Consider the following 12,740-nt stretch of genomic DNA (forward strand, 5'->3'; position numbering starts at 1 on the left):
AGATACACACAGTGTGTTACCTTCTTTTCTGCAGCTTTACTTGAAATAGTCTAAAGAGTCCTGAGCATGATGCTCTCAGTGGGAAACCACTAGGAAGTATGAGTTCACTGTGGAACAAAGATCTGAAATAATACTCTTTTGGGCTACCCCTAGAAGGTTATCTGCTAATCAAAGCTCAGATGCATGCTAGTGGTAGCTATCCAAGTGATGTCAAAATCTTTCCTCTGCTTTTACAAATACGCTTGAGCATGTGTCAAAATGAGTATGTAGCAGTTCAGTTGCACTCAAAAGATAAAATAGATGGCTGTGGAAAGATGATTTATTTTAGTTAATGTCTACTGCAACTTATTCTGCCTCCTTGAAATTTTGTAAGTATGATTTAGCTAATAAAGCTAAAGAAATGTGCATATTTATAACAATCTTCTTGTGATGCAGCTATCTGTTCCCTGATGGACGAAGTTATAACCCTGATTTGACAGGATTATGTGAGCCCACACCACATGATCACATAAAAGTCACACAGGTATGTTGGCAGAGTTTTGAGTTACTTTGTAATCTTCACTTCCCTTAGTATCTCATCTAGCAGTAATAATAAGCTTTTATTAAAATGTGAGTAATAAGTTTATCAGAGAGAAAATATGCTGTTGATAGAAGGGTTTAGGGGAGGAACAGGATAATAATCCTTTAAACTGTAGAGTGGATGGTGATGCAGATGGGATGTCTTGGAATGTTTTGTTTATTGTGAGCCTTTTCCGAGTGAGAAGTGTTTCAAACAGCTACTAAAGGTTTTTCTGATATTTATGGAACAGATTTATGTAGCTTGTTTTTTCCTTGCTAATAACAAAGGGGAATACAGAAACAAAATGGGGATCAAATAATATCTTTGAAACCTGAATAGGAATGATATAGTTGGTTGGCAAGTCCAGGAGGAAAAGTTCATACATCACAAAAATACCAGTTCCAGGGTACCCAGTTTTCTCCTTTCTTCTTTGTCTATGGTGCAAATTGAAAGAGAGATCAGGGAAAACAGCAGAAGTAACTAAATGCCTCAACAGAGTCACTTTGCAGAGAATTGCATAGAAAATTAGAATATGTAGTTGTGTTTATAGTCTTGTTAAGTGATGATGTGATTAATTCTGCAAATATTTGATAGTCAAGTAGTAGGAAGTAACCACCCCAAGACAAATACTTGATTAAAAATGGTGCTGAAATTAACACTAGAAGGTTAAGAAATACTGTGTAGAACATTTTTCCTGATGAAAACATCTGGAAGACTTGGGGATATGTTCAAATAAAGACAGACTTGATACAAGCGCTGCTGTTCCAGATGGTCTTCTGTTTCTTCAAATCAAACTGGATGACCTGCTGAATTTTCTGTACTTCTGGGTGCTCTATGTGCATTCCACTCCAGAAGTATTTTAGAAAATAAGTATTCTTTACTATCTGTGGTATTATCAGAAATACCATTACAAATATATCTGTTTTGTAAGTAAGAGAATTCCTAAAAACAATTACCTGAAGACAACCTGAATACTTCCACTTCTCTGAGTTCCATCTTTTTCCTCCAGTCTTAAGATAATACTGAAAGAGTAATGGAGATTTGTCAGGTATTTGTGTTGTGCAGAGTAATGTCTTCACTTTTTCTCAAAGAAAGAGAAGCAGCACATAGTCAATGGCTACCTTGTTCTTCACAAGTCAATCATGTTTTATTTTGAATCCACTGAATGAATCAAGTTATTTCTGCACATGTATTTATGAGAACATTATTAGCTAATTCTGATGGTAATTCAAAAGAGTCTAGATTATGTGAGTCTGCCTTAAATAATATATAACTGAAGAGGTTTAAAGTTGTCAGTATACCTCCCTGAATGATGAAAAGATGGTATGAAAGTGGCTGCAGGGCTAGATAGATTGCTGCAGATGGATTCCTTGCTAGAGCTCCACCATAAGCATCTTTAGTACACTGACTACAGCTGTAGATACAAGCTCTCTCTTTTGTTTTCTCTTTTTCTTCGCCTCATGTCCCCTCACTTCACTTAGCAGTAGCTGCTTATTTTGCCATGATCTGGATTTTACTTACTTTAGGCTTTCAAAATTTGGTTTTTCAAGGTTAAAAAAGCTTATTTCAATCCAAATGCATTTCACTGTCAGTTACTCAACAATAACTATTTCTAGAAAACTGTTCTGGACTTGAGTTTTGTCTATTATTTATTCCTTCTAATGGTGGTGTTCTACCTTCCTGTCAGTCTTGTAAGGATGTGAAGTACTGAATAATCTGTGCATGACTGTTGCCAAGTTATCCTGCAGGGTGTTCTTGCCATACTTCCTTTACAAGGATTGTGTACTTTAACATACTGCTATACAACATCCTTGCTGTAGGTAAAAAAGCCCTCTTGCTTGTCCATTTTCAATCCAATAATCTTCTTACCCTTAAATTCATACCTAGAAATTAAAATCCCAGTTTTGTTCCCTTTCTTCACTTAATATGTTCATTTCCTTCCTTTTATCTGCAACCAAAGAAAAGTAGGATTTGTGCCTTGCATAGCAGCCACATATAACAAGTCTGTACAAAATCTAATAGGCACAGATATTTTTAACACATTTTGGTATGTATTGTAGTATATCACAGTTTGGAAGAAGCAAAAATGTAAGCTGTTTCAGTAACCTTAGTGTGGCTTTTAGACAGATCAGTAGCAAGAGCTTCCTTGATTAAACAGTAAAGCAGATTGGAAAACAGGGCATTTGGAGAAGTATATTCTTTATGCACAAATCATTGGAAAGAAATAATTGTTTGACTTTCTTTTATTACAGGAGCAGTATGAATTGTACTGTGAAATGGGTTCCACTTTTCAGCTGTGTAAAATCTGTGCAGAGAATGACAAGGACGTGAAGATAGAGCCTTGTGGACACCTTATGTGCACTTCTTGTCTTACAGCCTGGCAGGTACTGTCACAGTGTAGTTGGTGGGGAGGGAATGGATTTCTGTTACCTTTGTGTTTACAATGTGGGTATATGTTTACTTTTCCATGTGCAAGGATGTATATATTTAAAATGATAAATGTCCTCATTTTTCAAACCAGAACTCTGTGAAAAATAAAGCTCCAGGAGTCTTTGCAGTCTGGACTCATAGTCTTGCCAAGGCCATTTGCTGACTGCTGCTGAGTGGAAACTATTTCCTGAGTCCAGCACCTACTCAGACAGTAGAAGCTGGGTATTTGGTGCCAATTCAGTCTGGGAATGGATAACTGACTAGACAGCATTTTATAAGGAGAAGGGATGTCTTTGGTGAGAGAAGGGTCCACTCAGTAGTGAAGGTCATGAATTGACCTGTGGAAAATGAAGCTTTCAGGATGCCTGTGTTTCACATTAGTAGCATGCAAAGCACTGAAACACCTAGATAGATTTAGATGGTTGTTGGACTAAGAGATAGAATGGAGGGGAAACTCCCTTCTCTCAAAGTCATTTATAGAACATCCAAAACAACTCTGAGATTTCCTGGTGACCCAGGTTGGTGTGTTTTGTCCATCTTCTTCATGGATCCACCAGTTTGTGGGAAAAGGGAGAACGGGCACCCTTAGTTCAGGGCAGTTGATCTAAAAAGCAATGTCTAAAGCTGAGGTCATTCCTCTTTACAATGTGCATCATCCCTGCTTCTTCTTTCACATCTATATTTTATGGGGAGAGGTAAGGTTCATCCACTTCTCACAGAGGACTTTGTTCCACACTTAATAATCAGTCTTTGCTTACAAATGTAGTGAGAAGAGTAAAAAGAATCCTTGAGTCTAGTCCATTTTGGACCTGTTTTTAAATTAGTTCATCCTCCATCAATGTGTTTTCACTCTTACATTTGTGGCGTGTCTTCAAGTACTATAATTTTCCTTTTCTAATTAGGACATTTTCTACCTAATTAAGAAAGCCTCAGTGGCAAACCAACACAATATATCAGAAGTACAATTTGAGTTTTTCTTCCATTAGCAATAAAGGTTTCTTGAAAATGAAGTACTCTCAGTTTCCAATTTTGTGTTCTTTGTGAAATTTGAGTTTGATGTTCCAAACACAAATCTTTCAAATTGGCCATAGGTCAGAAATTCATAGGAAATTCCATTTGAGGCATAACCACAAAAGGATATTTATTTCACTACTAAGCAGCTGCTGAGCTGGAACAATGTTTCTCATTTCAGGAGTACCCTTTCTCTATTCTTTCAAGTTTCATTCTGAATGACAGACTTAGAGGTTTGACCACATAAATCATTGACTTAAAAAGCTCTGAAAAATTCCGAGGTGTGTAGTTTTGTTGGTTTTGTTTGCTTGTTCATTTGTTTTTTTGGCTGAGCTGACAGGGCTAAGCAGAAGGACTGAAATTTTTGTGCTTCTGATTGCCGGGTGGTGTGGTAGGAGCATGTTGCAGTCTTAGGGCAGTGATGTGCTCTGATTGTGGAGACTTGAGAAGCTGAGGTCCCCAGTACCTGGCTATGGAACAGGAATTCAGGAAGACAACAACAAGGCATTTTAGGCCCAGAAGACTGACATGTTTGAATGCACCAGGTTTCATCAGAACATAGCTACCAGCTGTAATTGGTCAGGTACATTTCAGACTTCATTACAAATTTAACTTTTGTATAATTAGTGAGGCAATGAAGAGGTATTACACTGTAACAGCATCAGCTGTTGTGAGCTTCTGGTGGGTTGTTTAATTGGCAGCATAATGGCTCGTTAAGCATGCCTCAAGAGATGTAATACAGATGTTTTCACTGAGCAGAAAAAAACTGAGTAAGCAGCATCTGATCTGCATAGAATACTAAGGATGATTGAGCTGTTCACCTTTACGGGGCTCAGTCTCTCAAATAAGACTTGGTTTACTTGTTTCCTTTTTGCATTACACAACAGGAGTAAAATGTCATTTTATACCGCAGAAATCTATTGTCTGAAAAGTATATGTTTTCTAAAAGCATATGGGCATATAGGCTGTATTGTTAGGTTGATAATAATGTTCTAAATAACCTTTCTGAGGGCATGGACAGGTGTGTGTATTAATATAGACATCTCATGTATACAGTCATACTGCTGAATACGAGTCTGATAATGTGTTTGGTTACTAAGGCTTTTCCAAAGAAAGGATGGAAACTGCTAGTGCAGAACACAGCTACAAGGAAGCCTGAAAACTAAAAGCTCTGTGCCTCATTGATAAGGGTGTTTTTTTTAGAAAATGAAGCTCTAAGGAGTTGTGTGGAGTGAGGGAGGACATCTGTTCACTTGACTGCGACTACTTCAGTAGGACTATATAATTTGAAGATGTTTTTTGAGGTACTAAAGTTGACTAGTTAGTTGTACTTATGGTGCTGAAAGTAGAGTAGACGTGTCTTTCCATACAAAATCAAAGTCCAGTGCTAATCCTGCAAGTGATATCAGGAGACAATCATATATGCTTATCTGACCTTGTGATATAGCTCATCCAAAAACTGTAAAATCATTTGTTAGCTTAGTAAGACTGGCAAGTGTCAAGATAAAAATAATGCTCAAAAAGAGTTAATATTGTTTTTGCATCTGAGAAATCAAAAACCAGTGCTTGCTTGGTTATATTTCAGTATGAGTAGGTTTTTTAGAATTAATTTTGGTGTTCATATCTCTTTAGCTGTCTGTCTACCTGACTTCAAATACAACACCATGTGATTTCTGATTTCTCTTTGAATTGTCTTGAACTTTCAAAGCTTCATGGTTCTTCTGGGTGTGGTTTTGTTTGTGGTTTTATTTGTTTGGTGGTGGGGTTTTTTTTGTTGTTTTTTTTTTTTTTTTTTATAATTCAAATCTATGTTGTGCTTCTTGATGGAAATATTTCTATAAGTCCTTGAAAGATTTCTCTGATTCTTGTTCATTAGTAATCTGGATCTCAAGGCTTTTTGTTTATTTCTTATGAGAAAAAATACAGTTCTGAAATAAGTAAAAGGAATTGAATACGGCTGCTTGAAAATTATTGAACACATACCACTTTAAAATTAAAATTCAAGTACTTTTTCTCATAATATGTGAAAATAATTGCATGTTTTATATAATTTATTGAAAATGTAGTTAAGTTCTGATTTTTTTATGTAAATGTGAAGAAAACTGTTTGTAGCTTTAGATGCTCTGAACACTGGCAATACTGCAGCTGTGATGGACTGAATATGTTTTTTGCAAGAAGAGCTGCATGCCATAAAGCTTGCCTGCATTTCCTAATATTAAATGAAACAGAAATACTTTATGGTTAATATAAAAGGTATATAATAAAATGCATTATCTCTGTCTACACACCTCACCTTCTTTCTCTTGAAGAAATAGCAAAATGTATGCCTGAAAGAAAACATGTTACTTCCTGACCTGTAATATTAAGGCTGATTTAGTGCTTTGTAGAGATAATAGCTACATTTTGATTAGTCATTTTTAAGTGAAGCTTAGTCTATTGAAGAGAGAAAGCTTTGAATGTGCAGTCATTTTAAGATTTACTATAGTTCAATATTTGTTAACCTGTTTCCTGTTTACTCCAGTCCTTCTTCACAAGCTTTTAAAGACTGGTTGAGGATGTTTCTGTGTAAAAAGTATAACTCCTACTTTTAAAATTATTGCTGGTTTTGTTTCTTTTTTTTTTTTAATTTATCTACATTTTTGTCTTGCTGTAGGAATCAGATGGCCAAGGCTGCCCTTTCTGCCGCTGTGAAATCAAAGGGACTGAGCCAATCATTGTGGATCCTTTTGATCCCAGGGATGAGAATTCCAGGTGCTGCAGTATTATGGATAGCTTTAGTATGCCCATGTTGGACTTGGATGATGATGATGATAGAGAAGAGTCTCTAATGATGAATCGTCTGGCTTCAGTCCGAAAGGTAACTTCTCAAACTCTGCACAGCAGCTAAACCCAGACGTTTGTAAACAAAGCTGCCTGTAACTTTAAACAGGGACAGGTTGCACTTCATGCTTTAGCTCACAGCATCTCACTGAACAGTTGTTGGGTTGAAAAAACAAAATGTGTCAATACAAATGCATTAAAACTGAAGTCGAATTGGAGAGAAAAAAAAATCCAGATTCTCGGCTGATGTGAACTAAGGTAACTTCGTTTATAATGGGCAAAGCGTGAGTTTGCACCAGCTGAAACTCTCATCCAAACTAGGCTGTATGGACAATTCCCTGAGCTTTTATTTGTAAAGAACAAAAAAATTCCTATAAGCATTTGTTTTCTGCACATGTGTGTACACATGCATAGAATGTTTTAGGATTCAAGTTGAGTTTCTAAACAATTTTCAGTATTATTACTTTATAAAATTGAACTCGACAGCTAATTCATACTGCACACAAGTAGCTTTTAGTTAGGTTTCATGTGAGTTGTCTATGATTTTTTTCTGTAATTTTTAGTATTAGGTACTCTTACTGGGAAAAGTATTCTTGAGATTATCCATAGTGACTGTGTGTTTTGGAATGTTTTTTGTGCTGAAAGGGCTCTGTGTTAAATTCTGAGATCTTTTTTGCAGGAGATTTTATTACAGATAAATAAGCACTATCATTGACAGAAGTTTATTTTATGGTGATAGTTTTTACTACTCTATTTTAGCCTGGAATAGATATTGTCAGAGGCTATGTGACACTGATTTTGACAGAGCATTTACTAGATTTTTCCTTATACTAAGGTCATCTGGATTGAATTGTTGTCTTGGAATTAATTTTGTAACATCTTACTTTTCCATTTCCTTATCATTGTATTTGTTTAAAAAAAAAGTGTTCTTTACCCTCATATCTGAGAATATCTGCCAGTTAATATACATGCTTCTGATATCCTTCCTAACCTCTTAAGGCTTATGAATCATTCTTGTGTTGTGTATGTAATACAACATGCTCGACCCTTGGGAACAGTTTATCCTTCCTGCCTGGACTTAAATTGCAGTCTGCAGCATGACCTCTGTGAGATAGCCTTGAATTGATGGGCTTTTATAACGCTATCACTTCCACGATAAGGCAAAAACACATTCTGCCTTTATCAAAAAAAGGAACAATAGGTTTACTGTAAGATGTCTTCTTTTAGGTATCCACCAAGTGCTTGTGTGCTTTTGGACCTTGCTATTTTTTTTCATTGATTTCATTGTTCAATGAAAGAAATCTTCACTCTGCCACCCTCTTGAAGTCTCTTTGAAATTGTTGAATTATTGTGTCATTTGGTGATTTTTAGCTGCTGTTTTCTTAAAATTGTTACCATTGATTTTGCAGTGATGGTTTTAACCATACCACCTGTGTGTAATATGGCATTGTTTATATATGCTTTTTGTTAGCAATGTCTTCATCAGACTTGCCTATTTCTTTAACCATTATTTATTTTTCCTGCTAATCAGGTATCTTTGGAACCTGCTTAAAGAAATTATATTTTTCTCAGTGACATTATGTAGAACTTTACTCTTTGTGAAATTTTCTTTTGTTTGTCATTAATGATGTTCCTATGAACAGGATGCTGCATAATGATGGTATTGTAGTAACAATTTTTTTTTTTAATTATGGAAGTTAGGTAGCAAAGATAATAATTTAGTTCTTGCAGCCAAGCTGCTGGCACTGTTGTAGCTTTGTAGTCTCAGTGAACAAATTTTTCAATTCTTACTTCATTGCATGGACTGTGGTAAGATTTCTCAACATAAATCTGTTAATTCTTGAAAATCAAATGGGCTATATTTGTGTCAAATCACCTGGCTGACCATTCTAAGAAAAATCTGGCTAGTAGTGAGCAGGGCTGTGAAACTCATTAGAAGAGAAGAGTTTCAGGGACATGAAGCTCTGATGAAAGTGACTGTAGGGCTTCACAATGCATTGTGGAAATACTCAATCAGATACCAGAAAAATACCATTTCTGCAATTTATCACTCCTACTCCTGAACTGTACTCTGAAACTCCTAAGAGGTGTCTGAAGTCTCTGAAAGATCTCAGACTTGAAACTGCTTTAAGAAAAAAAATAATCATGAAGCTCCTTAAAGGAATTTTTTAAAGGAATTAGTAAGTGGATACACATTAAGAAAAATGAATAGTTCTTGCTAGGTGTTGTGCGTGAGTCAGCAGTAGCAGCAGATCAACTCCAACAGAGGCATTGGAGAAATCTGCTGCAGTTAGGCTGTTTATCTGCCTCATCAATCAGCTTATTTTTTTTTTATTTCCAAATTGTCTTCAGATATTTCTTAATGAAAGAAAGAGGAGGAGTGGTGCCAAAAGCCTCTGTTAATTGTTTCCTCACCGAGAAATTTCAGCCCCATGGTATCAGATTAGCTAATGCAGTTATTGCCCAAAATGTTCCTCTTCTCAGCTTTCGTTCTAGTAAAGCACAACATTATGAAATGCACATTAATAAAAAAGGAGATTACAGGCTCAGGTAAATATTGAATTTTTTTTTTAATTTTTAAAGAGGGCATTTGAGTGTCTAGTAGAGCATGTTAGTTATTCTATAATGTTTAGTGTTTAATTGTCCTAATAAATTAAGAGTTCTCTGTCGCTTTTATTATTACAAGGCATAATTTGATTTTTTTAAAAAGCAAAGAAAGAAAATAAGGAAAATCGATAGTGCAGGAGTTCTTGCTAAGAGCAAATAATTTTGAATTTATAAGTGTTTAAGGTAATTTTTTGATCCAAATAATATCCCATGAAAACATAGAAGAGGGCTCTACCAGTATAGGATACTATGAGGTTTTCAGTACCCTAAAGTGAATTAACATTGTTTATAAACAGTTCCATCTAAAAGGAGATGAAGTTACCCCATCTGGGGTGTTACTGTCTTCTCTGAAATTAATTTCCTAGATATCTGAATGTGCAAAACCCTGACTGTTTGACTGATCCACACTGCACTTTAAAATAATGATAGCAAATTGTCAAGGCTGAAAGACAGTTGGCCATGGCTAGGCTTCTTCCAGCAGGTGAGTTAGGTCAAATTTGGTAAATCACGACAAAAGACCTTGGCTCTCAATAAATGGGAAGAGGCTGTTTTCATTCATTTCCGTATTATTAAGTTGACTTTTTCCTGATAAAGGAAGAAGGCATGTATTACATAGTAATGATGTTTTTAATTTCATTGTATAAAATATAAAAATATGTAAAATAAGACTTGAAATATTTTCCTTCACCAGTACGTGGACTGATATATATGTATCACTTCCTATGTAATGGTACACTTGTTTGGTGGAATGTGTTAAGACCATGTCACTCAACAGGAGCGACTTACTTAACTGATTACTTACTAGTGTTTGCAGAGTATAAATGCTGGGAGGCAGTGTGCCTCCCCTAATTACAGATTCCCTTGGCAGTGTGCTGCTGACTCTCAGAGACCTCACTGCCTCTCCCTCCTTCACATGCATTTTCTTGGGCCAACAAAGATAAAGGGAATAAATCTCGATTTAAAAACATGTTTACAGTCATCAGTGTTAAGTGATGTAAATTTATATCCTCATTTAAGGTTTTAAGCTAAGATAATACAGCTCTTCCTAGGTCACAGCTTATCTTAACAAGAAATAACAAATATGTGAGTTACTCTCACCTGATTATAAATAAAGAAACTTCGGAAAACTACTTCTTGTGTAGATCTGCTGGGATGCTCTTAGATGTCTCGTGCAGTTTGAGTTTGCTCCAAGGACATTAGTAGGCAGGGTAGTATTCCTCAATGAATCAATCGTTGGGATTTATGTTGAGAATGCTTTTCATATGTGCCTATCTGGCATAAAGGTATTTGAAAACTCTTGATTGAATAGCTTGGCTGTTAATATCTCCATCAGAAAAAAAATTGAGTGGAAATTGTAATCAGTGTTGGAAGCAGGCTTTTTCTTGAATTCACAACAGCTTGGGGCAAACTGATGGCAGTATATCCCAGTAACAATTCTGATGGGAAAACACAAGTGTGGTCCCTTCTGCAGTACAACTGCAAAGTAAGTCACAGCTGCTTTTCCCTTGGCAGCAGTCACGCCAACCAGATGAAGCCCATGTTGTTACAAAGGAGTCTGTGTTCTTCTCCTTAATTACATCTTTATTGCACAGGTCTCTGTGTGGTGCAGCAGAGCCCCTTTGTACACTGAAGGTCTGTCTTCTGTCACTGCCAGTTCATTTGAGCTAGTTTGTGTCTTAATCACTTGCTTGTTTTAGCTTTTTGTCACTGCTCTCTCTCATTGCCCATTTTTTCCCAGCATATAGAAAACATACAAAAACCTCCAGTAGATGACAAACAGGAATTTTAGGAGAGCAGAGTGCCAAAAAGAGTAGATATTAGTGTGTATGTTAATGCCTTGGTATCCACATGAGATGCAGCCACCTTGTTGGCCTAGCTGTCACTCATCAAATGATGCAGCTGGACAGGTTGGATGGGGGTGGACTGAAAAATATGGCATTTTCTTATTGGGAATATAATAGAAATCTGATACTGAATGCCAAGGAAAACCTGTTTGCTGCTGTGGAATATTTGGTTTTGTTTTATTTTTAGTATCGGTGGATCCAACAAAGAATTATTTGTTCCAGCAAAGCTTTTGCTCTTACTTCAGCACCAAGTGGTGATATAGATTAAGCTTCCCTGTAGGGGGAGAAAAGCTGCTTTTGCTTGCTGCTATTTAACTTTTTTTTTTAATTGTGCCCGATAAGTTACTCTTTAACTTGTTGGCCACAATCAATTCCCTTTTTGAAATCTGTGGGGATCACAGTATGTTCTGTTGGCATTGTGGCTGTACTATAGCGTAGTAGTCCAGGGGACCGAAAAATTACTTTGCTATTTTGAAATAAGACATAACAAGGCATGGATATAAACCTAAATTCAAGTCCTCTCACACACTTTGAAAATTTTCGATTTCATTTTGTTAGTTGTGGTTTACTGTCTGTGGAATGTCATAGAGGTAGCCAAATACCAAGCTAATATATGGAACTAGAAGTTCATCGCATGCTTCATTGGGTTTAAAAGCATGTCAGGGTTTAAGTATCTGGAACTTTTAAATGAATGGGTTTTAAATGTGAATATTCTATGATTTTTGTCTCTGCAAAAGCTAGACTGTTGTTGCAGCAGGAGAAAAGAAGTCTGACATGGATGGAACCAGTGAGCACACTGAGGGAAGAGGGCATCATTTAGCCAGATGATTTTTTAGAGCAGAACTGTGTAAGGGAAGTTTGCCAGATAGAAACAGGGGTGTTCCTAAAATGATATCACAACAGTGCTATTCGCTTTGCTGGGATTTGTACAATTCCAGGCAGTCTCCCATTTGAGACTCTCAGGTTGCTCTCTCAGGAAATTGTGTTAATTGGTTTGATGATGCGAAAATTAGAACATCCTGAATTCCGTACAAATGTTTCCTGTCCAATAATTGGTTTTTTGCATTTCCTATATTTCTTACTCTTCCTTTCCTACTCCTATCGCATATATGATTGCTCTTCTGGAACAATTCCCTGCTGGCTGAAATGCATTATGTTGTGCAATACCATAAAATGCTGAGACTTAACTATATCACTTTCATTTATTTTAAATAATTGAATCTTTTTGGAGGTGTGACCTGCTTATTTGGTTCTATTTCAGATAATTTGGGAAGCAAATTCATTTTGCATCTGCTGAAGTCAATCCTTTGAGTATACTGTATTGCATAGTTGTTGGCTTTCAAGAATGCTTTATGGAGTTGTAACTAAACTTTGAAAACTAATGCTGTTAAATGATACGGTGTTTATTATGCTGTTTAACTGATAGATGCCTGCTGATAAGGAAAATGAATTGACATTCAGTTTATAGT

At 36.2% G+C, this 12,740-nt stretch overlaps 1 protein-coding gene across 3 annotated transcripts in view; it reads left to right on the forward strand.

The window, feature by feature from the left end:
- Window positions 1-12,740, forward strand: part of CBLB (Cbl proto-oncogene B) — a 127,128-nt gene that overhangs the window by 88,443 nt on the left and 25,945 nt on the right. For all 3 annotated transcript variants that reach the window (XM_064725044.1, XM_064725053.1, XM_064725060.1), the window contains exons 8-10: window positions 436-523; window positions 2,812-2,943; window positions 6,654-6,857. In XM_064725044.1, the coding sequence (XP_064581114.1) occupies window positions 436-523; window positions 2,812-2,943; window positions 6,654-6,857 (424 nt within the window). The remainder of the gene's footprint in view (window positions 1-435; window positions 524-2,811; window positions 2,944-6,653; window positions 6,858-12,740) is intronic.

The sequence above is a fragment of the Zonotrichia leucophrys genome, chromosome 1 (genome assembly GCF_028769735.1).
Source record: "Zonotrichia leucophrys gambelii isolate GWCS_2022_RI chromosome 1, RI_Zleu_2.0, whole genome shotgun sequence".
NCBI classification, from domain to species: domain Eukaryota; kingdom Metazoa; phylum Chordata; class Aves; order Passeriformes; family Passerellidae; genus Zonotrichia; species Zonotrichia leucophrys.